The following is a 27,863-nucleotide window of genomic DNA, read 5'->3' on the forward strand; positions in this document are numbered from 1 at the left end:
GGGTGGGCTGAAATGGATATCTTGAGCTGTGTGAAATCTTTTATCTGTGTTGTTGCACAACACAATATGAAAGTTATTTGTTTCTGTGAATCTTGTTCCAGACTGCTGAAATACAGCAAAGAATAAACTGAAGTAAATGCAAACTACTTGCATAGGTTTAGAGCAACATTTCATATTTTCAGAGTATGGGTATCTGATTATACAAGATAAATCAGCAGCTATCTGTGATTCTTCTCAGTTCTGATTTTGGCCCACTCATTTATTTTATGCTGTGCAAAGAAACAATTAGATTGGCAAAATAAAAATTAATAAAGCAAATAAACATAAATAAATATTTTAATACTAGTAATAAAGTAATAATAATGTGTCCTCAAGTGTTTAAATTATAAAATTCTTAAAGCAGGCTAAGGTTTTAAGAGGAGATTGTAAACCATGTTAATTCTTCTCTCTCCATTGTTCAGTGAAGCACAGGCTATATACAGATTTAACCCTCTATGCTATAGCAGTGCAGGTATCACATCTGTAATGTGATAATGATTTCCTATGGTTGCATGTATGGATATGGTACAGTGTAACGTTAAGAAATATCAGAAAAGCTGAAAGTAGTCTTCTACTGAAGTAGATGAATTTTGTAATAGGTATAAAAATTGAGTACTCACAGCTTTGAACTAAAGGAGAAATCTCTATTTCAAAAATCTCCTTGCCCAGGGAATAACAGATCTGTATCACATACTGCTGGCAAAGTCAGCAGTTAGTAACAAGCCTTTTATTGAACATCAAGAAGCAAATCCATTTAAATATGAAATTCTACATGTCCTAGAAAAACTGCAGAACTGAGTTGAAATTGCTGTGTAAGTTTGTGAGAAGTATGTGGAGGTTTCCTCTAGATTGAGAAAATTCTGGAATGCCTTTTTTTCCTTCTACTCTGAAAGAAAGTTTGATAAGTTTAAAAAATTATCATTAATAATACCGCAATATATTCTACAAATAGACCAAATTTTAATATGTACTTGAAACACAAGCTGAGTATTTTACTGAAGCTGACAGTTGTACTAAAAGTCTTACCAACCAGATGTGCCAGTTTAAGCAGCAAACTCTTCTTGACTGGCTCCACATGATGTATCACCCTTTTTTCAGTTTTTACTGAGTTAGGAAGATGTTTGCTGTTTTGGGGAATTCCTTTGGAAACTGAAATGATTTTGTTCAGTAAATTTTTCTATCTAGTAGTATTTTTTTATATATATAAGGGAAAAAAAAGTATATAAAGCAGATAGCATTTTTCTTATTGTTTCTATCTGTAGAAGCACTGACAAATGGAGCACATCCAGGTTATTCTTGTTATCCAGAGAACACTGCTACATAAAATATTAATTCTGCATAATTCATTTTTTTTCCGTAAGTGGCAGATTACTTAAAATATTCTACAGTAATATTTGCAAGGTGAATTGGTTACTACAAATGCAAATAGTGTCACAATTTGGCAAGGTTTCAGAAGGATGAGTATAAGAATAAAGTTGTAGCCACGTTCTGTCTGTGCAATTATACTGCTTATGTGAGAATGAACATTTTTCTTCTTCCTCTATTGATTCTGTAGAATGAGACTGCTAAGGGACTTGAAACATCTTTTTGTGACAGTATGGACATCCTTTATACTGTGCAACATAATAATGATAAAGACACTGGGTGAGGATACTGGGCGTCTGTCTGGGTTATGATGTGGCTGGCAGCCGTGCAAGCTGTATGTCTGTAGAGATAGCCTGATGCTATGAGTTACCCAAACACTATTTAATAGAAGTCTGGACTATTTAATTATAATATTAAATTAAATTAATTAAAAATAATATAATTACTGTTTAGTAGAAACTGGGCAGAATGAAATTGTGCTACTTAAATGCAAGCTCTCATAGAGTAGGAACTTGTGATTCATCTGTTTGCTGCTACTGATAGATCTGGAAAAAAAGAGCAGCATTAATACAGCATTTAGAAGTTCGTATTCTGCTGGTATATATGAGATACTTGAAATGATCATGACCGAGAAAAAGACTGTAATTCTTTATTGCATGTTGGCTGACTGCAGACTGTGCTTGGTATCATATAAAGAAAAATATGCCTTTGTTCTAGCTTCTAAAAACAGCTACCAAAATCATGCTAAAAGCCCAGGAAGTACACTGATTGAAGAACATGTTAAACAAAAAATGGTGTGAAAGCAAGAGAGCTTGGGAGTAGTGATTGGTGTGCCAGTGTCTTTTACAGGTTTTCAGCATGTGGTGTAATATTGGGATGTTTTTTTGTATTTCAGTAGTATGGAAGGCACTTTTTTACTTTGGTCTATAATGAGAGTTGCTTTGCAGATTTTGCATTACTATTTTGCGGTGGCTGTCAGGAGACAGACTGGAAAGTAGTCTGAAGAGACTGCAGCAAAAAGTACATCATTTAGTAGTCAAATGAATGGCTATGATCTGGGATGCACAGAGGACATTCCCAGTGACTCTCAAGTGTTTCAGTTGTCACTGCCTTGTGTTTTCATATTAGCTTTGGAACAATAGATATGTCTGCAGGCTCTCATATATTGGAATAACACTGATGGGAATAAAATAATTAGAAAAGCATGCAAGCCTGCTAAAGAAATTTTGCACAAATCCCTTTCTAGAATTTTGGTTTGTTTTTAAACATTTAACCAGCTACTTTGTAGATACCGATGTAAATGTTCTATATATCCAATAGTAGGAAGTAAGTTTCTCTGGGCATATACTTCCTTATAGCTAAGGGCTGAGTCTGACACAGCACCTCAAGAATAACTTGATGAAATTCTAATTAAAAGCTCTTCCCTTTGCAACAGTAATTATGTAATTAATTAATTAGTGTGGCAATAGTACATTGTTCACATGAGTGGTGATGACAGATGTCCGTTGTGGAACAGGTTGCAGCGATCTGTGTTTATGCGTATGTTGTACAGTCAAAGGGGGATGGTGTTAAATTGAAGAGGGAGTTGATCAAATTCACAGCCACAGCAGAAATGAGGTCTTGCAGTGACCAAGAACCTTGTGTAAGCAACAGTCAGAAATGAATTGTTGGAAGACTTTTTTTTAATTCTTGTTGAGATGGAGGAGCAAGTGAGTAAATGCATACGTTAATCATTGGAAATGCTATCCCTGATTGTTTTTGGCTTAACTTCATATCTTGTCTGATATTCTGATTCACTTAAAGTCTGGGAAAAAGTGAAAACAAGAGTTTAAATGCAAAGGCTCTTTGATCTGTGGTAACTTCCAGTTTAGATCAAATTAATAAGAATTAAGCGAAGATCACATCTTTACAAGGGATATAATAGAGTTTTTGAAGGCATCAATTAATCTGACCTGCAATGAAAGGTTTAAGATTTAAACAAGTTGATTTTCAATCAAGTCACTCGAGTGTCAATAGTTCTGTTGGATCTACTGAATGCAAATGAGACTGTTCATTTAAATTCTTAAGATGTTTCTGAAAATGAATCTGGGCTGTCTAACTTCAACCTTGAAAGATAAGCGGAGAATTGTTTCAGGATCTGTCACAGCTTCATGTATCATTGTGCAATGAGTTATTTTGCTTGACTTAAATTCTGACTCTTAAATCCTGATGTATTCAGGATTCAAGCTCACAGACTTTTTAGCATAGTTATTTTGCTTTTAGCCTTCCAAAGTGTGTTAGCCAGTGCTTCAATTATTTGTCAAGTTTTTTATTTAATATGCAACAAAGAATTGGGAATTGTGACTGAGATGCATCAAATCTGAACTCTTAATCTCTTAATATTATCCAGATTTCAGCTTGAAGGGTATTTATGCCAGCTAGTGTGTATAGTACACATTACCTCCACCTGAACTGGTATCCGTTCCATTGAATGCTCCTTTTAAAAATTCAAAACCTCTGAGATACTGAGAAGCATGAGAAAGAAAAAATGTCTGTGGTCAGTTTTTAAAAATGAACTGAATCCAATTTTTCTTGCTTTATATGCATGCTTCCCTCCAGTTCTAAATCATTAAATTGTATCTTTCAAAGCTCTTAATTAAATTTTCATAATACTTTTTATTTTTCTGAATAGTATAATGAAGAACTTCACTATGTAGAACCGTGTCTGAACGGAACATTGGTTCAAGCAGACAGAACCAACAAAGAGGTAAGGAATGAAAGGAACAAAACAACACAGAGGCTGCGTTGCCTAAGATGTGCTGTGATGACCTTTTCCTAGTAAAATGGATTACATTTTTGCAATTAATAAATTAATTATTCTACTTTTGACATTTCTAAGGAATTGTGTGTGACACAATATGAAGAAAAATATCTATCTAGCTATTTAGATTGATTAATATTAATTGAAAAATACGGAAATTACTGAAAACACACTTAAAAAGAAAAAGACTGAGGAATAGATTGTGTTCTTAAGTCACACTAACACTAAAGTTGAAACAGATATTATTGTATATGAATTGAAAGTGTGACTATTCCAAACAGACATGTAAAAATAATAATGTATTAATCCAAGAAAATTCAATGTGTGTGCAAATGCATTAAATACTACTGACTTTTTTTTTTGGAAATAAAAATACACTGTTTATTGAAAGTGTTGTTTGAAGGACTATCACAGAATGAATCTACAGTTTAAAGCTTGATTTATTGCCTGCCATTCGAGTGCAGTTGCTCTGTAGAAGCAATACTGCATTGCACATCTTAGAAGGTTAAGATAGGATGGTTTATGCCAAATAAAATTATTAAATTCTGTGTTTAATAAGATAGTTGAAAAGTTCTTTTATATTGAAAGGCTGTTAAAGCCACACCTCTAACTACAGAACTTCTCTGGTAATGGGTCTTGCTTTTGCCTAAATGATACAAAATTGCTGCCGTGTCTTAAAAGTTTGTCTGTGTCTTTTCTACTAAAGACAGACCAGAAGGGTTTCAGCTCAGCACTGAATTGCACTGAGGGTTCAGCATGACAGTTCATTTTTACTAAAACAATCAATGAGGCATTGCAGGAAGTAGCAAATATAGCAATGAAAACACATTTCTAAGTGTGTCTATCTTAGATCTTTTCATGTACGCCAAGATGAAATTAATTTGGTCTGGTCCGCTAAATTTTACTGTATTACTCACATGGGTTCTTCTTATTTCACCTAAATATACACCAACATTCCACAGGAATTATTCTTCGTGGGTTACTTCCTTAATGTGCTTATGTTCTTCACTGTTCATTTTTAGGATACGTACGTAGCATTTGGTTGCTGTTTGGAGCAATGTGAATTGTTTCTAATCATTTCCTGTTGAAGACCCTTATTTGTCATGTAGTTTCCTAAAGCAGCACTTTATTGGATGAATTGAATGAGCCATATGAAAGCTGTGTGTTCTAGACTAAAAGCTAAAGATTTAAATATATTCCCAAGATATACTGTCTGTAATTCATCCAAATACTGATATTTCCTTCACTCTGCAACTGATCAGAATGCTGATTAATATATGTCCATATGTTACTTAATGACAGATTTATTTTAATTTAAGTAAATAAAAAGTTTCTGAGCCACTTAGATGATGCTCAGATTTTATGAGCTAAGTACAATTTCATGTTCTTCAGAGTAAGCTTCCACATCCTTTCCAGTTAAGTACTATTTTTTTTTTTAATCTGATGTCAGTTTGTGTTTTGCTTTGCCTTTAAGTTGAATAATATATTCAAGGGTTTGGAGAATAACTGTCATCTTTTTCCATTTTTTTATATTTGTGAGATGGTTATTGATACCTTTCCCTTGAAAATAAATATGAGATAGATAGCAGGTCATAGTTGTATGTATTTTTCCCTTTCCTTCCCTCTTTTCTTTTCCCACAGCCATTTTAATGAGTTAAGGTGACAAGTTGAGTTTACTCACTTATTTCTTGATTTATGTAATAAAGGAGCCCAGAAGAGAATTTATGAACCTGAATTGTTTTACTAAAGAAGCAAAATAGCAGCAAAGCAAAAGCATGAGTAATATAGCTTTGTAACATTCAGCTTAACCAAATAAATATTTTGAAAAGACATACAATTTTCATGATAGTTGGGATAGTGAAAGTAGGAAATATTTTTTTAAATGCCCCATCACACTTGTGAGAGTAACTTGATCAAGATCACTCCTTGATTATGGTATTATTATCCATCTGCTGCATCGCAGTAGGTTTTTAAAAAGCATAAAGTAATTCGGATATGTCATTATATAATACATAATAAATATAAATATATAGTAAATAATTTTAACATTTAAGATATTCATGCATTTTTACTATGGAAAAGGAAGAATAGCTGGATAATAAATAGGTTTTCACCTGAATTTCCAACATGTTAATAATGACATTTTAAAAAATGTTTTCTTTTAATAAGGAGTGAAGATACGTTGATAAAAGTAATGATTCTAAGCACCTAAATCTGTTCCCTGCCAGCTTCAAGAACTGCACATACTGCAGTTTTGAGTTGTAAATCTTTGTATAACAACTTCATTTTTTTTTTTTAAGTTTGGCTTTTTAATGCTGTCAACAATCAACAAGGAAAAGTTACTTATGTTTAGAAACATCCACTGGTCTTGATCAGGCTTTTTTTTTTTCCCCTCAAGTCTTTGATTATATGAAAGCTTATGTTACAGCTTTCTAAGCAGTGTGGATATAATCGAATTTCTGTCAGCTTTAACTTCTGAAAGCATACTCCTTTTGAGAAGCCTGACTGAATCAAGTCAATTTTTGTATATTTAGAAAAGGCAAACTTATAACTTCATGTATAACTGTGATGTGAGTGGCATTAATATATATACACCACAAGTTCTACCAAGACACAAAGCAGACATCCCTGTCCAAGGCTTCTTCCAACATATAGTGTTTCTGCTTTCATTTTTACAGTGAAAGACTATAGTAATTCAGTTTTGAATTATAATTTACAGGTGATATGGCAGGCATCTGCTTCTTTCAAATTTTTTTTTCAAAGCACAGCACTGTTTTTTGTGAAAAAAAGTATACCTGCCTTGGAGGTTCTCTTTGGAGGTGTGGAGATGTACGATTGTAAACTATTCTTGATTTGCAGAACTTTCTTCAAGTTCTCTTTATCACAAAGATTAAGTCTGTAAGTTCACTGGGTAGCATAAATGAGGTAGAAATGAATCTGTGACCCTAAATGTGGCTTAGTAATCTAAAGCATGTAATATGAATTTGAATTTTACCAGACTAATTTATAATTTGGCATTAGCATTAAACAGCTGCTACCTTAAAGTGTATCAATTTGCTATACACATATTTAAAAAAAGAGTGGGAAATAGTTCAGACACTGTTCTGTCACCGTCTGCACTTTCTCCACAAATTACAAACATGTGGAACTGCCTATTTTAATACTGGTTTTCTTGGGCCAAGAGGTTTTCATCTTTGAGAAACTCCATGTTGCAATTTACCTACCCCAAAGGAATCGGATGACAATCTGATTTAGTGTAACTCCAGATTTAAAGTAACAATATTACAATATGCATTCCTTTTTTATATGTTTTTTTTAATATGCTATATATGGGTTGAGGACATTTCTCTATAAGCGCTTCCATATGAAATATATCATCTTCTAGATGTACACATAGGCACAATAACTCCAAACTAAGTTGGGATCTTACCCGTGCATAAATTGGAAGACAAAAATAGACAGATGTTGCATTTAATTTCTAGTAAACTTTTACTAGATGCAGTTAGCAGAAATTAAATAATTAGAAGACTGGTTCAGTAACAAGATTGGGTGAAATTCCCAATAAGGAGTTGGTAAATACAAAATTTGCATATTTATTATTATTTAAGCATGCTTAATTCTATATTTATCTGTCTTAGATCTCCAAAAAGGATTGCTGTCTGCATTGCTTAGCTGTAAAAAAAAAAAAAAAAAACAAAACCAGCAAAATCCAATCCAACCCAAAACAAAAGAAAAAGTCCACAACACCAAGAATGGAAAAGCTCACTGAAATCCATTTCAATTTTTTTAACAGATGACTAGCCATTCTGGACCCTTGTAACTTTTAGCTAGCATCAGACCACTGAAAGTGGCTCTGAAGTTTTCTATTAAAGCTCCAGGCAACTAATTTGTTTAACAGGGAGCTTGTTTTTAATTTGCTGCATTGAATCTTGAGTTCTTTGACCAACAAATCAGCTTCTGGCTTTTCATATCTGGAATTTGTTTATCTGAAAAAAAAAATAAAATAAAAAAAAATTCAACCTACCAACACAACATGCTAAGGAAAATGAGTGATTGGATAATAATCAACAGCATGCTAACCTGTAATTGTTCTAGCAACTAATGCTAGATAAGAAGATGCTTATATGGATTTTACAGATGTTAATGCAGATTTATCAACTCTTAGTGTGTGTTGGTAAACTTCCCTGTGAGGTGCCAGTAAATGTCACTGTCTTACCTGACAGGTTCCTGTTTGTTTTTTTTTCACTGCTTTATCCTCTTCACAAATCTGATAAATCATTGCTGAGTATATCTCAAATATTAGCATGCATGGATGAAAATGGGAAACAGTAGTTTTGCAACAATTAGAGACACAAAATCTGGAGAAATCTTTAATTAGCAATATTTTTCTCTAGGAAGTTCACCTTTGTCAAACAATAGTATTGTAGTTAGCTGATATAAATGTATAAACTATACTGCATGTATGTGAACTCTTCCTATGCGGAATCTGTAGAAAATACTTTATTCATATATGCTTACACTTTTAGACTAAAAATGGTCCTGCAACCCCATCTAATTATGGCATTCTAACAAGTGGTAAATTATTTCTAGTAATCTCAAATCAGATTAAAAGATGCCTGTATAGTGGACTGCAAATATTGAGTAGCATCTTGTCACAACAACAGGTTTTAATTAAAATGCTGAAAGCCTTGTATAATTGGGAATTTAAGCATAACTCAAGCTACTGATGCAGAAGCCCTACAATCAAGAAAAAATAAGATTACTTTAACAAGGTAAACAGAAAGGTAGAAGGTGGATGGGGAATTAATTTGTTCAGATGCGTACTGATGAGCCCTCATAGATACATGAAAGGACCTTATCTCGGCTGACAGACATGAGTGGATTTTTCTTCACACTCTTTGGGTTATCTTAGAACCCTAGAATAGCTTAGGTTGGAAGGGACCTTAAAGATCACCGAGATCCAACCCCCTGCCGTGGGCTGGTTGCCACCAACCAGCTCAGGCTGCCCAAGTCTCCATCCAGCCTGGCCTTGAACACCTCCACAACTCTGGGCAGCTGTGCCAGTGCCTCACCATCCTATGAGGAAATAATTTTTTCCTAAAATCTAACCTAAATTTCTCTTCCTTTAGTTTGAAGACATTCCCCCTTAGTCCTGTCACTATTAGGCTGCGTGAAGTCGGTCCCCCTCCAAGCATTGGAAGGCTGCAATGAGGTTTACCCAGAGCCTTCTCTTCTCCAAGATATGTATTTCAGCTACTTCTAAAATGATTGTAGATACCTCTACAACTGAACACATCCATGCTTCTTTACTGTAACAAGACACATCTTCTTCTGTTGAGCTCTGGCCCTATAATTTTGTAATCAGACATCAGAGTCTGATTGTCATAATTGTGTGCCTAATTTGCATTTAGAATTACCAAGATTATGCATGTCAATTAGATATTTGAGTCCACAATTAGATATTGCACGTTATGGTAATTGCACATGGAAATTAAACATACAGTTGCATGCAAATGCTTGTGCACACTGTTAGTTGAGATACCGAGTTCAAGCTTTAGATAATTCAAATACAAGGTCTCCAGTATGACAGTAAAGAGAAACTGAGATGGACCAATATTATTACTTACGCCGTTTGGTACTAAGTAAGCTTTTTAAAATGAAAAGATTAAATTCAAACATGGTAATGTCTTTCTCAGTTTTTATGAGCAAGCAAACCTGCTTTCTGGGATGTGTTTCGTTTTTGGAAGTTACTGAAAGTAAAATTGTGGTGTTTGTTATCTCATTCCAAAGTCATTTATTGTTCTTTAAAATGATGATTCAGTGGTTAAGCTCCTGTCCTGACATTTTTTGCAGTAGTACATGGTTGAATTATAGCTGTCTTGCAGGGCATTTGTAGGTTACCAAGTTATTGGATGGCAGTTGCAGATACCTGTCAGCAGGTTATCCAGAAATTCTGATAGGCATACCAGGTTGAAAGCTTGGTATTCGCATATTGAAATGATACAATGCTTTAAAAATGCCTTGGCTTTCTAATAACAAAAGGAGCACTATAGCATGGCTGGTAAGCATGCAACAGTCTGCATGTGCAGAAATGCACTAGTCCATTTTCATTGTTTACAGTGGAACAGCCTGAGCTAGATAAAGTGTGGACTTTCTGAGGAAGTTACTCTTTGTGTTGCCTGTAAAATGAAACATGATGTCTTTCGGTGTGGATTCAATTAATGCCACACACTCAGAGTGTCTGGTGTGATAAAGAGGGAAACAAATGTTAATTGAAATGTTATGCAATTTTGTAGTGGACATACACAGTGCTGAAACTTAGGGGGAAAAAAAAAAGATTTAAAACACTTCAAAGAGAACGGAGTCAATAAGAACACACATTCATTTTAGTCACCTAGATCCTTTTGCAAAATGACTTTGTCTAGCATTCGTCTGTTCAGAAGCCTGGGGGCAGCAAACAATTATTTGTTAAAATTCATACTGCATGAAATGGATTTTTAACATTTTTACAATTTTTAGATCAAACAAACATTACTATTAAATTTTCAAAATGCGTGTATGTGTGTATATATATATATATATATATGTAAAGAGAGAGAGCACTGTAGCAAGAGAAAATATTTATTCTTCCAACATATCATGTGAACTGACTGATACACTGGAGACTTTAGTATTTATGAGTGATTTTTGGTAATGTGTTTATTCTGTATGTTCATAGTTGATAATGTATATGCTTTGTCATAAGTATTCCACAGTGCTTACTCCTGAAATACTCAGAGATTTTACACACAAGTCTAATTTTTAATAGCAAAATAATTCTTGTTTAATTATGAAGCAATAAAGTATTTCAAAGAGAAATGTGATCTGTGATATTTATTTAACATGCCAGATTTATGAAAGGATTGGAAACTTATTTCCATGACAAAATTTGGTGATTTTCAATTTTCTGAAAGCTCTGTTTTGGGGTGAATCATTGTGTTATTGGAAGCATCTGTGACAACTGTAAACTGATCTTAGTGTCATGGATCTTAGAAAGACAGGCTGTAAGCATAGACTGGCTCCCACAGCTTGAAAACTTCTGGTCAATGCTTACACTGGATGTTTTGAAATAGTTTTGGACATCAATGGAACAGAAGTGAACTGCTTGTTTTCAACATTTTACTTAGCAGCAAACTACATTTTCTGGTTTAAAACTATCAGCTGTATGTGAAATTTGTTTTAATAGGATGTTTCCTGGAGAATTTTATAAATATATTTTAGTTTTTGAAGAATTTCTGTGAACAATTTTAAAATAATGTATGTTTAAGTATTTCATTAAAAAAGATATGTGCATTTTCTAAGTTCCTTAAAGCTTCATTTGCTGGAAAAGTCCTATTTCTGTCCGTATGTGTAGAAGTCAGTGGTCTTTGAGACTCAGTGCAGGTCAGTTGTGTTTTGAAGTAGTGATGGAAAGCGCACCGTGTTGTGCTGCTGACAGCTGACGTAGCCCTTGTCTGGGAAACTTTCTGCATCGCCACTCTCAATTTCCAGTCTGTGTTAACTGAAGTCAAGAATATGCCCATATTTTATGTGAGCTTATACCTACCTTTTGAAGTATTTTGAAGTAGGATACAGAATAACAAGAGGTTAATGCATTTCTTGAACATTCAGATATTCTACATTCATTCCTCTTTTTATTATTATTTGTAAAAATATGAAGGGCCTGATATAAGAGAATAGGATTTTAATTCTTCTGCAAACATAATTAATTTTCTTGGATATATATTAATGTTTTGACATGGCTAATGAAGTGACAGAAATTTTCCTCTTATTGAAATGACCTTTTTATCCATCTATGAGATCTTAAAAAGCACTTCACATTTCCTCCTTTGGTTTTTTTTCTCCACTATATGTGTCTTCATTTTCTTGTTCCAAATTGTTATATATATAAATTATACTTAAAACTGTGATTTGTATTACTATGCGATAGTGATAGAGTTTACTTAAGTTAGCTGTGTTTAAGTTGGCAAAAAAAAAATTGTTTCACAATTTAGGTATGTAGAGATTAATGCTATTGCTGTTTATTTAGACAAACAAGACTGTGCCTTTTGGCTGTTCAAAGCATTGAGCTGCAATGAACTACATTTACTAGGTTACTGTGGACTAATTGTTTTGAAAAAGCAGCCTGTTTTTGTGTCAGTAGTGTACGCTTCAAAATCGCCTGGAGCTAGGATGTAAATTTTCCTCATTTTGACAGACTGAAATTTATTAATGAAATAGAAAGGATTCTGCCTTCCAATATGCAGAGTAATATCTTTTTGTTCTACAAAGGAAGAAGATATGTATCTGTCAGACAAAATCAGAGGCGTTATAATTGCTAGTTGATATTTCATTCAGTGTCCTCCTTTTTATGTCAACGTGGCTCATGACACTGGATTTTATCATGTGTAATTCCTTAAAAACCTGAGCGACTTTATTTCTCCTCTGAACATATTATTTGCAAAAATAAATGCTACCATACTTTTGAAAATGTGCTTACTTAATCTAAAAATTAAAACTACAATTTAATATTCGTATTATAGTATAGCCCTTTTTTTTGCTGAGTGTAAAATTTGTGAAATTGTTCAAATTCCTGGCATATCTGGAGAAATAAAATATGTGACGGGGGGGTTGGAACTGGAGTCCCTTCCAGCCCAAGACATTCCATGATTGTATGATTCTCTGTTTAGTATGAGAGAAATATAGGATGAATGCTGACGTGTGTCAGAACTGCTTCCCAGAAGATTTTACCAATCCTCATGCACAAGCAAGTAAAGCAGTGCATAATTGATGAAAAAATTTAGAACTGCAAAAATTAGGCTTATGGCTATGCAACATAAACATGAAGATAATTGCCGATAGCTAACAAGACCTGTTCTCTAAATATTATGCTGACATTGATGAACAACTTGACCGGTAATGGGCTAAACAGCTTAAAATAACGGTAGGATCTATCAATTTTTGAGGAGAGATAACACAAAATAGGACATGAAAACTAAATTTCAGTGAATAATTATTATTAAGTAGTATTTCCTGAGAGCTAAAAGTCGAATAACTAGAAATAAAGTAAAAAATATTATATGAAGATATGCATATCTGTATGTAGCAAAATAAACTAAAAGGCAAATAAAAAACAGTTTGACTGAATAACTGGTCAAAAAAAGTCTTGTGACATTTTTATGTTGTTGTTATTCTAATATGTCCATACTTCGGGGTGACTTTTTCAAAAACATTGAGCAGGATCAACTATGGTTTATGAATTAGTGTATGCAGTCATGTTAACTAAAGAGGTAAGTCTCAGGAAGAAAACTTTAATCATTATAAATATATATATGTTATAAGAATAATCTGACAAATAAAACGTTCTTGTTCATTTCAGCATTTTAGGGAACACCTTGACAAGCTTTTTGCAAAAGGAATTGGAATGCTGGACATTGCTTTAAATGAAGCTTTCAACATGCTCAATGAAGTAAGTTAATGCTTTTCAGGTTTGCACTGCTGATGTTTTTCCAGCTCTTTAGCAATTACTGTCGATTTTAAGGTAATAAATTAGAACCAACTCCAGAACTGCCATGACAGTAAAATATTGTCCATAGAACAAGCAGTGTTTATAATCTATATGTTGGGAAAGATCTTTATATTTACTAACTTTATAATTAATTTTTTTGTTGCTTTTTGTTTGTGTGTGTATACACAGTATGCACCTCTATGTGTCTATGTATTTAAATAAGTTTATTTCAGTAGCTGCTATAGGTGTTAAAAATATTAGGATAATATGCAAATTTCACAGTTTTGATGGTTCTTTTATTTTTTTTCTTTGGAAGGGTTAACGTTTTAGGTATGCAAGAATTTGTGTATTTCATAAGCATTTTGAGGATACACACTTACTAGAATCACAAAATAATGAGTCACTGGTTTGATTTGAGGCGTGTTGATTAACATGTCTTATAGCTTGTATAAAAAAAGATATTTGAATAATTTTGTGTTTGGTTTTCTATAACTTGAAGAGCTTTGGCACCTTGGAGGTGCTAATATTGCTTAGTCAGTAGATAATGAGGTGATTTGATCCTTTTCTGGAATCCTTGTGTAAGGAGGAAGGCTTTCAGATAAAAGAAAGAGGGATTACTAGAAAGACAAAGCAATATGAAATGACTGGTAGGTGAGTGAAAACAAAAATCATACGGACTTCTAATGGTTAAGTAACTATTAAAATAAATTATTTGATACTTGTTAGTTATGTTAACTTTTTCAAATGAGATTATTGAAAGTCTTTTAAAAACTTTTCCAAAGGAACAAAAATGGAATATTGCAATGCAATAAAAATATAAAACCGTGATTCGATGACAAATCAAAGTTTGGGCTATGTTTTCTAGATCACTGTTTTCTCTTACTAAACTTCCAGTGTCATTGTGATAATAATGTAGTTCTGTGTGTATTTAGGCGTTCTAGTTGGTTCACAAACATAGACTACAAACTTACGGTTATCCTGGTGACAGTCCAGCTGACAGTACTTAGTATTGTGTAACGTTAAAATAGTGATGGACGTGTTCAAGAAACTGCATTTCTTTCTATACATAGCTTGTCCTTGAGTGGGAGTCACACTTTGTGTCTAGAAAAGCATGATGGATCATGCTTACATGTATGTTCAGCTCTCACAAAGCTGAGAAAATTTGCAAGAGAGACAATAACAGGATCAAGCTTTCTTTCATGCATACTTTCAGAATTCACATTTCTATTTTCTGCAGGCACATCAGCAAAGTCTTTGAGAGCTCCTGTTAAACAGCCTAGACCAGAAAAAAAACAAACTAAAAACAACTATCCTTAAAAGAATACTGCTAACCATTTTACACTTCATCTACAGCATGTGACCTTTATGTGCCAGAAATCTGTGCACGTGAACTTCATCTTAGTTAAGGATGTCTGGCTTACATTTAAAAAAGAAAGTTGGAGGGGAGGCTTCATCTTATACTGATAGTCTTATTGAGAATCTAGCGGCGTTCTCAGAATGGTTCAGGATTTACAGTAATTAAACTCATTTAATTTTGTCTTGCAATTACCTGCATTTCAATTTCTGTATTTGCTTGGGTTATTAAGATCTGAAGATGTTGATACCGAACATCTTTGAAATGCATGTTTAAAATCTACTTTCAAATTCTTTCCAACCACTGATTTAAGCAGTGTTCATTAGTTGCTGTAAGAATGCAGAAGTGGTTGGTAGAGCAGTTAGGCACCTACGTTGTCATGTGACAACTGCAATTATCTCTTTTGGTGACAAATGTGGTCTTTGCAGTGATTACCTTTTTAAAAAAATCAAAGCCAATTAAATAAAATTCTGTGACATTTCAAAGACTGCTAATCACAACCAAACGCTCTGAATGTCAGGATGCATTGAGATTTTTGCTGCTTACTGATGAATCACTGAGTTAATTGTAGTTCATCATAAATCCCTTGTCATTGTTATTATTATGGAAAACACTTTCATCATTCTTGCTATTCAATAAAATTAAAGTTCTAGACAAATATGTGAAGATATTACTCATCAAAGCATTTGAATTTCATCTCATTCTTAAAAATATTCAAACAGTCATGTAGAATAATGCATATGCACACAGATTAATATTTTAAAATAGATTTATGAAGGCATTCTCCTTCATTAATTTCCCTTTTACTATAACTTGTGCATTTCAAAGTATGTTGTTCATATGAATGGAGAGGGACTATTTTATCAGGAATGTTGTGATAGAACAGGGGAGAATGGCTTTCAAGTAGAAGAGAAAAGGGTAGATTTATGATGATTTTAAAATAAAATAGGCTACTACATTTAGCTTAGCTACTAGGAGAAAATCCTTTACTGTAAAGGTGCTGAGGTATTGGAATGTCTACAAAGATGAGATTTTTATAAGTTAAAAAGTTTTTTACAAGAAAAGTTACAGGGTTCTGAGAAGATCAGCAAATAAGTGAGGATAAGTTGACTGCAGAAATCTCAATGACAGAGGAGTTGCTAGCCCACATCAAACTAGAGTATTCTGAAAACATATTGAAGCCAGACATTCGGGTTTTTTTGGGCTGCTACTCTGCACAGATAAGTTGATAAGGTGAGACATGGTAGACAGGTAAAATTAGTATCTGGCTTTCTCAGTACCAAGAAAAGAATGGTAGGATAAGGACTTGTCTAATTTGATAATGTATCTGAAATTTAGATAGGAATAGAACAAAAAGAGATTGTTTATTAGCATGTATTTGAAACAATACAACCTATAGAAATAGAATTGTGTGCAGTGCTACAAGTTATTGGCCTTTTCACATTTTTTAAGTGTTGTGCTTCATACAGAGTAACTGGAAATGAAATAATCTGCCAACTTTGTATTTTGTTGCTAACACCAGGTCATCTAAGTTCCTTGAATGCATAAAATAATACACAAACAAAAAAGAACTTAAGGAATAAATTAAAGAAAGATGGATTTAAAATTAAGAGACAAGCTACAGAATCAAAAAATCAAAACTCACGTTACTTAGCTCAGTTGACAGGCTCTTTTAGGAGGAGAAGAATCCTCCTTCTGTGCAATGGTGAAACTTTCCTTGCACGCTTCAAGTATGTGTTGGTGTTTGTCTACCTGTGCTGTAGTACTGCTGTTCAGCAGCGTATGTATATCCATTTTGTGAGAATGTGAGAACATGGGAAACTTTGTTCTCCTAGATAAACATTTTATGAAAAAATATCATATGGCATGTAATGTGGAGTGAATACAAATGCCATATGAATAGCATATCTCTAAATGGTGTATCTTCTGTAGCTAACAGAATGTGTTGTATTTAAATGAACTTTTCCTTTCACAGTTCAATCACACAGGACAAGGAAGTATTTGCAGCCAAGCCATAATGTTGATTACTGATGGAGCTGTGGACACATACGACACAATATTTGCAAAATATAATTGGCCAGACAGAAAAGTAAGTATTTTCTCACCTGTATTTAATGGAAAAACTAAACTATCTTATGCAGTGTGAAGTATATGTCTATTAAAAAGTCATAGTAATCCTTCTATTCATCTAAAAATGATTTTGGTTAACTGGATGTTTCATTAGTGACAAAAATAGTGCCTGTGTGATATTGCTTGAGGATAGACACAGCCTTTTAATGTAGTAATGAACTTGGATAATAAGCTATTGTGGAAAAATTAACCTTAAAGGTACATTCTTGGCTATTGCACAATGCTCAGAATTATGTTCTAGGCTGTTTCCTTGATAGCAGGAACATTTTCATTCTACTCTTTATTTTATGAATCTCTATCTACATCACAAAAAAAAAATATCTATTCACTGTATTGTGTTAATACTTTCTACTATTTAAAATGCAAATCTAGTAGATTTGTTTGTATACTTTGTTTGTATGACTACAGCATGAAGCTTTTGCAGTTCAGTAATATCTCTTTGATGCCTGTTGGAACACTCATGTTTTTACTTTTTAATATTGCTTCTAATAATATGTTCAAATACACTATTAGAAAGTAAGCAAAATACTTCACTTAGGTATTTCAATAGATATTTTTAATTTAAAATCATGATAAGACTTTTTTGTGGTTTTTTTTTGTTTGTTTGCTTTTGTGTTGTTGTAATTGTTTTTGTGGAGGGGAGGGGATCAGGGAGGAAGAAGATACCAACCCTTCAGGTTTACTCCCAGAAAGTGTCAGAATTATGGAACGTCCTGGGTTGGAAGGTGCCTTAAATATAATTCATTTCTATTTCTGCTTGCATTTGGTATAACTCTCAAGAATCCAATAACATATTAGTATAATTTGCCATCAGTAAACTTCTCCTGCGGTACTTAAAACCAAAATGTGGGGAAGATGCTTTTTTGTGAAGTTAAGGGTAATTGAATCTTATCCTTCAGGATGTATGCGGGTTGCCAAAGGAAGGATTATTGCCTCTCATATACATCATTATATGATTGGCTAGAATCATTTACTGACTGATGCTTTCTGAATGTTCTAAGAATTTTGGTTGAGATGATCATTTAAACACAGTGTACATGTATATCCAAAGTTCCTTTGCCCTGGTAATGTTTGTCAAATAATCAGGGCGAGGTACAAAAGCAAATTAACTATACGTCATACAGAATAACTGATAAACAATGCATAATCAAAATGGAGAATAATACACAATCTGAAATAGATTGTCTAAAGTATTTTTCAGGAACTCGTGGTACCAAAGAACAAAAATCATAGCTTTTGGTTAGTTTTTAAAAAAAAAAATAAAAGGAAAGAAAAAAGATTTTTAAAGATTATTTAGTGCATTTTGGGGACATAAAGAAAGCATTCCAAAATTTAAGATAAAATGTGTGTGCATAAGACATACCTAGATGAGTACGAATAATCACTACTTGCATCTGACATAAACTCCACATCACTGAAATATGTGGCTGAAAGCCACTGTTAAAAAGAGAGTCTGAAGTATTGTAAGTAAATCTCATAATAAGGACCTGATATCTTTGGATTATGATTGCTAATCCACAGAATTGATATAATAAACCTGACATGAATCAATCTACAGTCTTAGCTATCTATCTATTTATTTATTTATTTAGGTGTAGTTATGCCGGGATCATCACTATTAAAAAAGGCATAGTAATTGCACAACTGTATTTCATTCTATGGACTGTGTCTGTTTCTGAGGTAGTGTTTTTTTTTGTGAAGGATTATATCATCCAGTTAAGGAAACAGTGAGATCATCTATGTCTTGAAGTTCTTCAGTAGAGTGATAAAAATTGCAGTGTGGTTTGTATCATTTAAGTTGAATAATGCTGCAATTATACTGAAAGCCAGTGCTTGTTTTCAGTTACTTCTCTTTATAATATGCATCTTCTTACCTAAACAAGATCAACAGAAAAGAGATGTTTGAGTTGTTCTGTTTTAAACAAGTATCTGCAGTCTCTGCAAAATGTAAAGAGTGCACAGTATTAATTCCTCACCAGCAAAAACAGTGATAATAATTGCATGTGAAGCCCATTTGTTTGCATTTGATAAAAAAGATAACACAGTATTCTGACTAATTAATTTGGATTAGTAAATAAAAGTACAGATAGTAAGAAACTGAAATTGGACTGAATGTCCTTATTATTTGCTCCTAGTTGAAATCATCAGAATCTATATTGAAGGTCCCATTTCAGAGGAAAGCGTAGGTGAAAAATGTGATTAAAATGACAAAACTTGAGTTACTCTCAGTCATCTCTGTTTGTCACAATAAGGATACAGCAGAACTACAAGCCTACTTCCTTTATAGATACTTTTTGTTTGTTGCAGCACAAGATTAAGTGAAAACTTCTGACTGTTCACTGATTTTACAGACGAGGAAGAGTGAAAACTTAATCTGTGGTTATTCTCAAACGCTGTCTTAGGCCTCCTTTATTGCCTTTGGAATGTACTGTAATAAAATTTCAAATTTCTATTTCTTATTTTTTTTAGAATGCAAATTAAGCCAGAACCAAACACAATGTTGTATAGTGAACAAGTATTTATAGGGTTTAAGATTTGTTTATGTCTGACAAGAATGTTTACAGTTGCATGTGGTAACACAAGCAGAGGAGAGAGTCCAAACATGAGGCTTAAATAAGAAAAAGATTTATTGCATATTTTCCTAACCAATTGGTCAGATACAACGCTGGTCTGAGGAGGTATGGCAATTCCAGTAGCCTATGAGTAATTGTTAATTACCCTGGAAAACTATATTCTAGCACAAAGAAATAATTGTTCTCAGACTTTTGCATCTGGATGCTGAAAGTATTTCTACCTAGTTTGCATGGTCCACCCTTACCTCATTCCTGGATCACTTTTCTTTTAACGACATCCTCATATAATTCTATTTTATATAATTCTTACTGAATTAAAATAAGCCATCATGTGTTGTTTTGTTACATACTGAGGCTTTAAGTGAAATTCTGCTGGGTATTTACATTGAGTTGAGAAGGTTGGTAAATTGCATGTTTAAATATCGAATCTCAAGAGATGTTTGGAAAGGGAATGTTACAAAGGGAGGAAGTTAAATGTTTGGTATAGTATTCTCTTGCTGGCATCTTATTACATATTGTGAATGGTATTTCTTGCTCATTTTGCTCTCAGAGGCCAAATTCTGCTGGTTTGAAACTATAACAGACGTTGTTTATATATGAAATTGTTATTCATACATACCATTTTGCCAGAGAACCTCTGTTAGCCTTCGTGGTGTCTGGCTATATAATAATCCAACAATACATGCATATATATCAAGATGGTGTGGAAGATTCATTACATGCAGGAGATCATAGATGTGTAGTTTAGTATTCATTTCAGCAAAGCGTTTACATATGTGAATTATTACATCTCAGCTAACCAAAGCAAGGGATTCAGGCATACATTAAAGTCCTTTACTGAATTAAGAACTAAACAAGTTATTCCAAACAATCCCCTCTTTAGAACTCTGTTGTGGGTCTACTGAGCCTTTCTGAGTAGTTGAATCTTGAGCTGTTAGTGAATCTGCATTTTTATAGAATATCCATTTAATGCATGCTTTGTTCATCTCAATCTATATATTTTATATATATATATATATATATATTTAAACTGACATAACAACATTACCTAGAATCTGAGACTTCTGAAGAATGTGGTTGTCTCTGTCGATATAACGTTTGTGTTCTGCTCCCATGTGCAGACATTTGCTGCAGTGCTGATAAAAGCCAATTCTTCCCTATGAAGTTCCAAATATCATCATCTTGTAATCCTCTCTACTATCCCTATTGTAATTTTCTCAGTGCAAATCTGACAGATTTGTATGTCTGAATGAATATGTTCTGTTTTAATGGGATAATGTTTGTGCATTGACTTCTGTTAAGACTTAAGCTCAGTCACAGAGGTTTCCTCTTACCAGCAGTTGAAATCTTTTTTAAGGAATTTTAACAATGGAGTTCAATTTAGTGCATTGATAAATGCCCTAGAAAACTCAAGTTCTTATTCTGCCATCTTACATCACTAGACATTCAAATCTTGAAAAACCATGTAGGATTTTAAATCTTTTGGGACTAATAATTGAACTTGTATTGTGACAGTAAAATATATATCCCAATGGTCGCTGGTCAGCAATCCATTCTGCTGTAAATAGTGCAGAATAATTTGATTTTTTTACTTCTGACTTCTCTATGCAAATCAAGACAATAGCCACTGAGAGTGCTCTTTTCTTAAGGATTGTGAATCTTGCAAACCCTACGGTCCATTTTCATATCTGTAATACTTCAATAGAATCTCGAATTACACAGTAACTTCTGGTAACATTTTTATGCTTTCTTCAATTTTTTACAAAACAGATAGAAACAAGTTACACTTGTTTGAGGAAAAATCATTCCCACAAACATCCTCAAAAAGATGACAAATGTATGTTAGGAAGCTTAAAGGAAAATCTGGAAGTGTACACGAACCAAGGCAACAGACGTATACACTACGCAAGCTCCTGGCCTTCCTCTTGTTAAGAGCAAAACAGGACTTTCTATTATTCTGTCAACCTCTGAAGAAGGAGAATTTTTTTATTTTTGAATAATAACAAAGGTAGCATCAGTTATGGTCTGTCTTTTCTGTCTTTGTGCTTTCCAATTGCTTTAATAATATGAAACAAAAAAAAAGTGAAGAAAAAATTTACTCATTATGGAGAATAATGACCAAAGATAATACTGTTCTCACAATTAATAATTTACATTTCAGTCACTAGAAATAAACTGAACTACATATTCATATGTCAGATAGAAAGCAGTGTGCAAGTTTTCAACTCAAGAATATCTGCTCTCGTTCTTGTAGATTTTCTCTTCCCTGAATACTACAGAAAACTTATGCAAATAAGAAATGGGTGGAACATACTGTAAACTGTGGTAAACCATCTGAAAGTTATTTTTTGTTATAGATTTGCATGAAAGGTTGCAGTGAGTTATCATTGTGTGTAAATGAGGTCTTGCAAAGCTATAGATAAATGTTGGATCTGAACATAATTTCCAACATACTGAATTTAAGGTAGCAGCTGATCTCCTTTACAATGTCCCTTACACTTCCAAGTACACAAAGTACTCATCATACAGTGCTGAATTATATGTAGCGCGTCACTTATTCAAGATTCCAATGTGCCTCTTCTGAAGCGCGTGCCTCTCCCCAATTTTGCATTGTCAAAAAACAAACAAACAAACAGAAAAAAAACTTGACCAGCCTGAAAATGACTTAATTGCAATTGCCCTGAAGTAGGTGTGCAGTTGTTTTCAATTATTTTTACAAATAAATGGAAAAATCCCTAGGCAGTTCATCTACTCTATTAACTTAATCTCCAAGAATTAAATTAACTGAGTATACATTTATTAGTTTTGCTCTCACTGTGAAAAATAAATGGCAGAATTTTCCATAAAAGGAGAGTTTTGTCTAAATACTGCTTACTGAAACATCTGTGGTAGAGATAGGTGAGCACTAAACATTTGCCTTGGGTAAGTTTATATGAAACTTAAGGTTTAATGTTCATCATTTACTCATGCTATCAAGTCTTCTAGGCACAAATATTCATGGAAGATGAATTTAATCCTGTGTGCAAACATGGCCTTGGTTACATTATCTTTCTATCCTGCCAATTCTTGTCATTTGCAGTTGAAAAAGCGTTTCTCATCCCACCAATCTGTGGGAGCACCATCAATGTGGCATTTTTGTGGTTGTACTGCTAGGAATTTTGATTAGGGACCATAGAATCTGACTGGACAGTATGAACAGTTGTAGATTTCTGCTACTTTCTTGAGTATAATTTGAACCTGACTTTATGGTTTGTATTCCATTGAAAAAGAAAAATCAGACTACCATTCAGAAATGTAGTTAGAATTTTATTGATTGCAAGTTTTATTCCCTGTTTCCCCTACATCTCCTGTTGTGGATGGTCCGTCCCTGGAGGAGTTTAAGGCCGGTTGGATGCGATCCTGGGCAATCAGATCTAGTTCTAGATCTCGTGGCTGGCAACCCTGCGTGTGGCCGGGGGGTTGGAACTTGATGATCCTTGAGATCTCTTGCAACCCAAGCCATTCTATTATTCATACACTATAGTGTCAGTATTGCTTGCATTTTTTTCCATGCAAAGTTGGGAATATACTGGTAGCATCATACTATTGTGCGGAAAGTAGAGATTAGTGAGGTCTAAAATCTCTCTTCTTAGGTTTAACAGGGACCACACCTACCTTTAAAAGGGTTCAGACTTTTAGTGCACTTCAGAATTTCTGCCTCTGCTGAGTCTATACTGGGGACATCCAGTATCCAGTAGCTGAGTTTATCTTGTTTTAATAAGAGATCTGTATTCTCAGCAGTGCTGTTCCTGGTTGTCTGGGATGTAGGCTGCACACACATCCTACCAGAGATTTATCCAGTGTAACAATACTTTCTTTGTCTTACCTGCCAGAAGAGTTTCTTTAGAAAATTGCTCTATTTCGGAGAGCACTAGGAATTCCCTTTTCTTTGTTTCCTACATAAGTAGAATATTTGCCAAGAGTAAAGCGACCCGTTAGCTCCTTTGTGAAATCATTTTTTCCTTTCGTTATATAAAATCTGTTTATAGCGTCTTGTATGTTATTCAGTGGAATTCCATCACAATGAGTGTTATCTGCTCTTCTTGGGCTATGTATCTGAGTTATCGTTAATTTCATGCTGAGAAGTACATGGCATCTATAAAGAGATTGAGACTGTTCAGAATAATAAAAATAAAAAACGGGTTACAAAACTCATTCTATAAAAAGCATGATGGAAACTTAGCAGTATTATTATTAGTATGATTGTAATAACTATGACAGTATTTTTTCAATATTTTGATTTGTTTGACTAACCAGAACCAAATTTGTGCAAAATATTCATATACTTATACTAACAGTATGAGAAATTTGTGACTACAGAGATATTAGCACCGTATCTGATAATGCTGAGTTTTTGGCTAAGAACAGTTCTGGCTAATTGAGTACATTTTGACATATGGCACCTCATTTTGGAAGAAACTGTTTTATTTAGGCTGACCTAAATTCTCCTTAAAAGGTTATGAATGGAAGCTAGAGATGAGCCAAACATCTGACGATGTCTTTGTGGTACATCATGTTTGTGCAATTTCAGCCAGAAAAAAATGTATTTGGCTCTACATTTGCAGCAAGAGTGACATCTAAAAAGCTATTAGATCAATGTCCTGTGAATATATATTAAGTACAATATACAGTTATTCTGAAACATGAAGCTCAGAACACTCTTTGTGTGTGTTTTACTTGCATAAAAAATAGGAAATACTAAACAATTTTCAAAATTGTTTTGTTCACAATAGAATCTTCATGTACTTTTCCCATATTAGCAGACATGACTAAATTGAAGTTACATTTTTGGTCACATGGCAAGCATGTAGAAAACTTTTCTCCTCTCTTCATAGCTTTCACAAAAGTTGCTCAAAATTGTGTCCCCTTTCCATGAGGGGAGCTGACAGTCATTAATTGGTGCCAACCAGCCAGAGCAAGCATTTCAGAAAAAAGTACTGTAACATTAGGAAAATAGCAAATTTCTTTCCTACAAAAGTGAATCCCTCCATCAACTTCCTCAGTTCAGCTAAGGAACTCTGGTAAGCGCTGTGCCTCTCTACACCAGAGCAACTCTTAGATGTCCTCTTTGTTGGCAGTTATTCAATTCCATAAATACAGCGTGTTAACAGTAGGAACAGCTGTCTAGGAAGGGTGTTCAGGAGCTCACTAGGGAATCTTAGGAAAAGAATAGGAGTACAGCGGACAAGTTCTTCACTCCAGTGCTCACATTTCTGACTTGCAAGTAACTATTGTCCAGATTATTACATTAAGAAAATGTAATAAATGTTTCAGCATCTAATGTTACTATATTCTGTATTTTTATGTTTAAATATTTTTTTATAGGCTATGGCATTAATTGAATGGTTTGAAATAAATGTAGATTCGCAGAAAGCAATTTAGATGACTTTACAGCATTTAGTGAGAAATAGATGGGAAAACACTTGGTTTAGTTTACCGCTTTTTAAATATCAGAACATTTAATAGCCATAAGGGAATAGTAATTAAAACAAGCCATACAAGTAAGCTAAAAACTCAACCAATGAACTATTTTTTTGCTTCTAATAAATGGATTTAGACTTCCCAAAAGAAAGTAGCTCAACAAAACATTTATCTTTTCCTCCTTCCTCCAGAGTGACTTATTAATGGGTTGTTGAGTGGCAGGAGAATCTGGCCTTAATTCCTACATTTATATTTAATCAAGTGCTAGCAGTATCTACAAGACCCAGAACTGCTCACAGGAACTGTGTCAGTTCAAAGTGTACTTGCCCTCTGAATGAGGCTGGATTATTAAATTAGAACCACAGGCCAAGTTATGATGCCATCATAAGCAGATACTCTTGTATTTTAATTTGCTTAATTAATTTTGCTGCTGTTCTAAAAGCAAAATGTCTTATGCTGGTTTGATCTTTTGAGTCTGACTGCTTGAATTGTTATATATTTTCCTGTTAGGAAGTTTCTTTCAATGCAAGAAAACTTCTTGCAAGAAGTTGCAAGTTTTCTGAAACAACATTCTGAGAGATTAGATTATTAAAAATTCATCTATCCTGTATGTCTGAATTTTGAAAAAGGTATACAGCAAAATTATTTAATGAGATTGCAAGAAGGAACTTTTGTGTAATTCTTATTTAGATGTGTAGATTTTTAATTACTTGTTTACATTTTTCCTATGATACATTAATTGAGTGTGAAAATTATTTGTTGCTTCATTCCTGAAAGTGCAGAAGACAGTTGATTGGTTGCAGATTTGGATTCAGTTTTAAAATGTGCAGCTTGAATGCTAGTGCCAGCAAACTGAACCAGTGTGGCCATATAAGCATCTTCATGGCCGCACTAGAAGTCAGTGTAAAATTATTCCTGTATTGCTGAAGTGCTCTTTATCCTTCTTAATGTGGACGAAATAGGTGGTGTATTGTATTCAAGTAATACATAAAATTCATGACAGACACAGTAAAGCTGTTTCAGTGCTTCATTATTTTTCATCATAACTGGTGGTAATGTTTTAGGAGCTTTCCACTGCGTTAACTGGAAACACAGGCAAGGTCTGTGATGTGAGAAAAATGCATACAAAAATCTGTACCAACAAAATGTAGAGCTTAAGAAACAAAACAAACAAACAAAAAAAACCAACTAGACTTCTGGAATTGAACAGTAAATTTCTCCTTGAAAGATAGCTTAAGACTTAATTTTTCGTATCCTGCAATGTACTAGTCTGGATTGTAATCTCATTTTTAATAAGAATTTGAAAGACACTAATATTTTAGTGTATTTAGAAATTCCATTGCATTTCACCTGTCTGCACTGTATAAATTTCAAAAAATTGAAGGAAATGGTTCTATGTAAATGTGACATTGGCTAATCTGTTACATTATCCTCCACAACTGCTGCAATCCGTGCTGCTGGTGTGATTTTCTGTGATAGCGCCATTAATAAATTAGGCCCATTGCCTCTTGATGGCAGTGTATTTCCTTCTCAAGTTCATAGGCCTTACAGAACATTTATGTCTCATTACAGCCAGTGCAGCAGTTTGTGCCCTAATAAATCAGAGGAGCTTTGCAGAGATGATCTTGACAGTAATGAATCTTTCTGTTGGCATTTTCACTTCACAGACACAAATAATGAAGCAAAACTGCCCCATCTGGCCACTCAGTAAGAGTCAAATCACAGCAGGAAGCTGTTTTCTCAAGCATGACAAAGGTCATTGTGTGCAGCAGGAGTGAGCGATGGAGGGTTGTGCTGTGAGTGACAGTGTAGAATGAAGCCATTTATGAGCTTTTATCATTATAATTACAATTATTAGCTGTGCAGCCAAGGTTCTCCCCGCCCTTCTACCAGCTCTGTGTGCTGTTACATCAAGAGGCTACCTTAACTGATTTCTGCAGATTTACAGGGAGAGATGTTGATTGGTTGTTGCAAAGGAATTGATTCAATCAACTCAGTCAACCATTAAAGTGGTATGATTAAGGTCTTTCTTAGAATTTCTTTTAAATGAATCTGCAAATTTACTTCCTTGAAAGTGCAAATGCTGGCAAAAGTTGTTGTATACCATTTATAAGCAAATAGATAAAGCGAGTTCGCCCAGTTTTAGGAACGTATGGCAGAAATACAGAATATGTCATCTCCAATTGGCTAGTGGGTCCATCAGGCCTACTGCTTAGCCTTTGGCAGAATGCAGGTGATCATTCCACCTGCTCTAAAATCCTTAGTTCTTAGGTCTGACTTCACTGTCAGACTATTCATTTATCAGTGGATACACACGAAGTATCAGTTTTTGAGTGCCCTTTGAAGAGGTCTGCCCATGTTGTAGACCAGCTCTACGCTCAACAAAATGGCACATAGCATCTCTCTTCAGACTTTATAGCGTATTTCTTATATTCTTACTTTCACCTACTTGATATCACTGTTGTTTCTGATTTCTTCCTTTTTTAAGATGAAGTATTTTCTACCAGTTTAGTTTACTGAATGGAGTTTCTACATTAGACAGATAGTAGACCTAAAAAAAGGCTTTCTTCTTCTGGAGGGAGGTGGTTCGGGATAGCTTAGCTTTTTCTTTTTTCT

The 27,863-nt window shown here is 33.9% G+C and overlaps 1 protein-coding gene across 3 annotated transcripts in view; it reads left to right on the forward strand.

The window, feature by feature from the left end:
• The window catches only part of CACNA2D3 (calcium voltage-gated channel auxiliary subunit alpha2delta 3), a 399,128-nt gene that overhangs the window by 184,790 nt on the left and 186,475 nt on the right, over positions 1 to 27,863 (forward strand). For all 3 annotated transcript variants that reach the window (XR_004161297.1, XM_031555548.1, XM_010718481.2), the window contains exons 9-11: positions 4,076 to 4,150; positions 13,602 to 13,691; positions 17,060 to 17,173. Coding sequence is in view for 2 of the 3 variants with exons in the window: in XM_031555548.1 (XP_031411408.1) it covers positions 4,076 to 4,150; positions 13,602 to 13,691; positions 17,060 to 17,173 (279 nt within the window). In the remaining variant the exon portion in view is untranslated. The remainder of the gene's footprint in view (positions 1 to 4,075; positions 4,151 to 13,601; positions 13,692 to 17,059; positions 17,174 to 27,863) is intronic.

The sequence above is a fragment of the Meleagris gallopavo genome, chromosome 14 (genome assembly GCF_000146605.3).
Source record: "Meleagris gallopavo isolate NT-WF06-2002-E0010 breed Aviagen turkey brand Nicholas breeding stock chromosome 14, Turkey_5.1, whole genome shotgun sequence".
Lineage (NCBI taxonomy): Eukaryota > Metazoa > Chordata > Aves > Galliformes > Phasianidae > Meleagris > Meleagris gallopavo.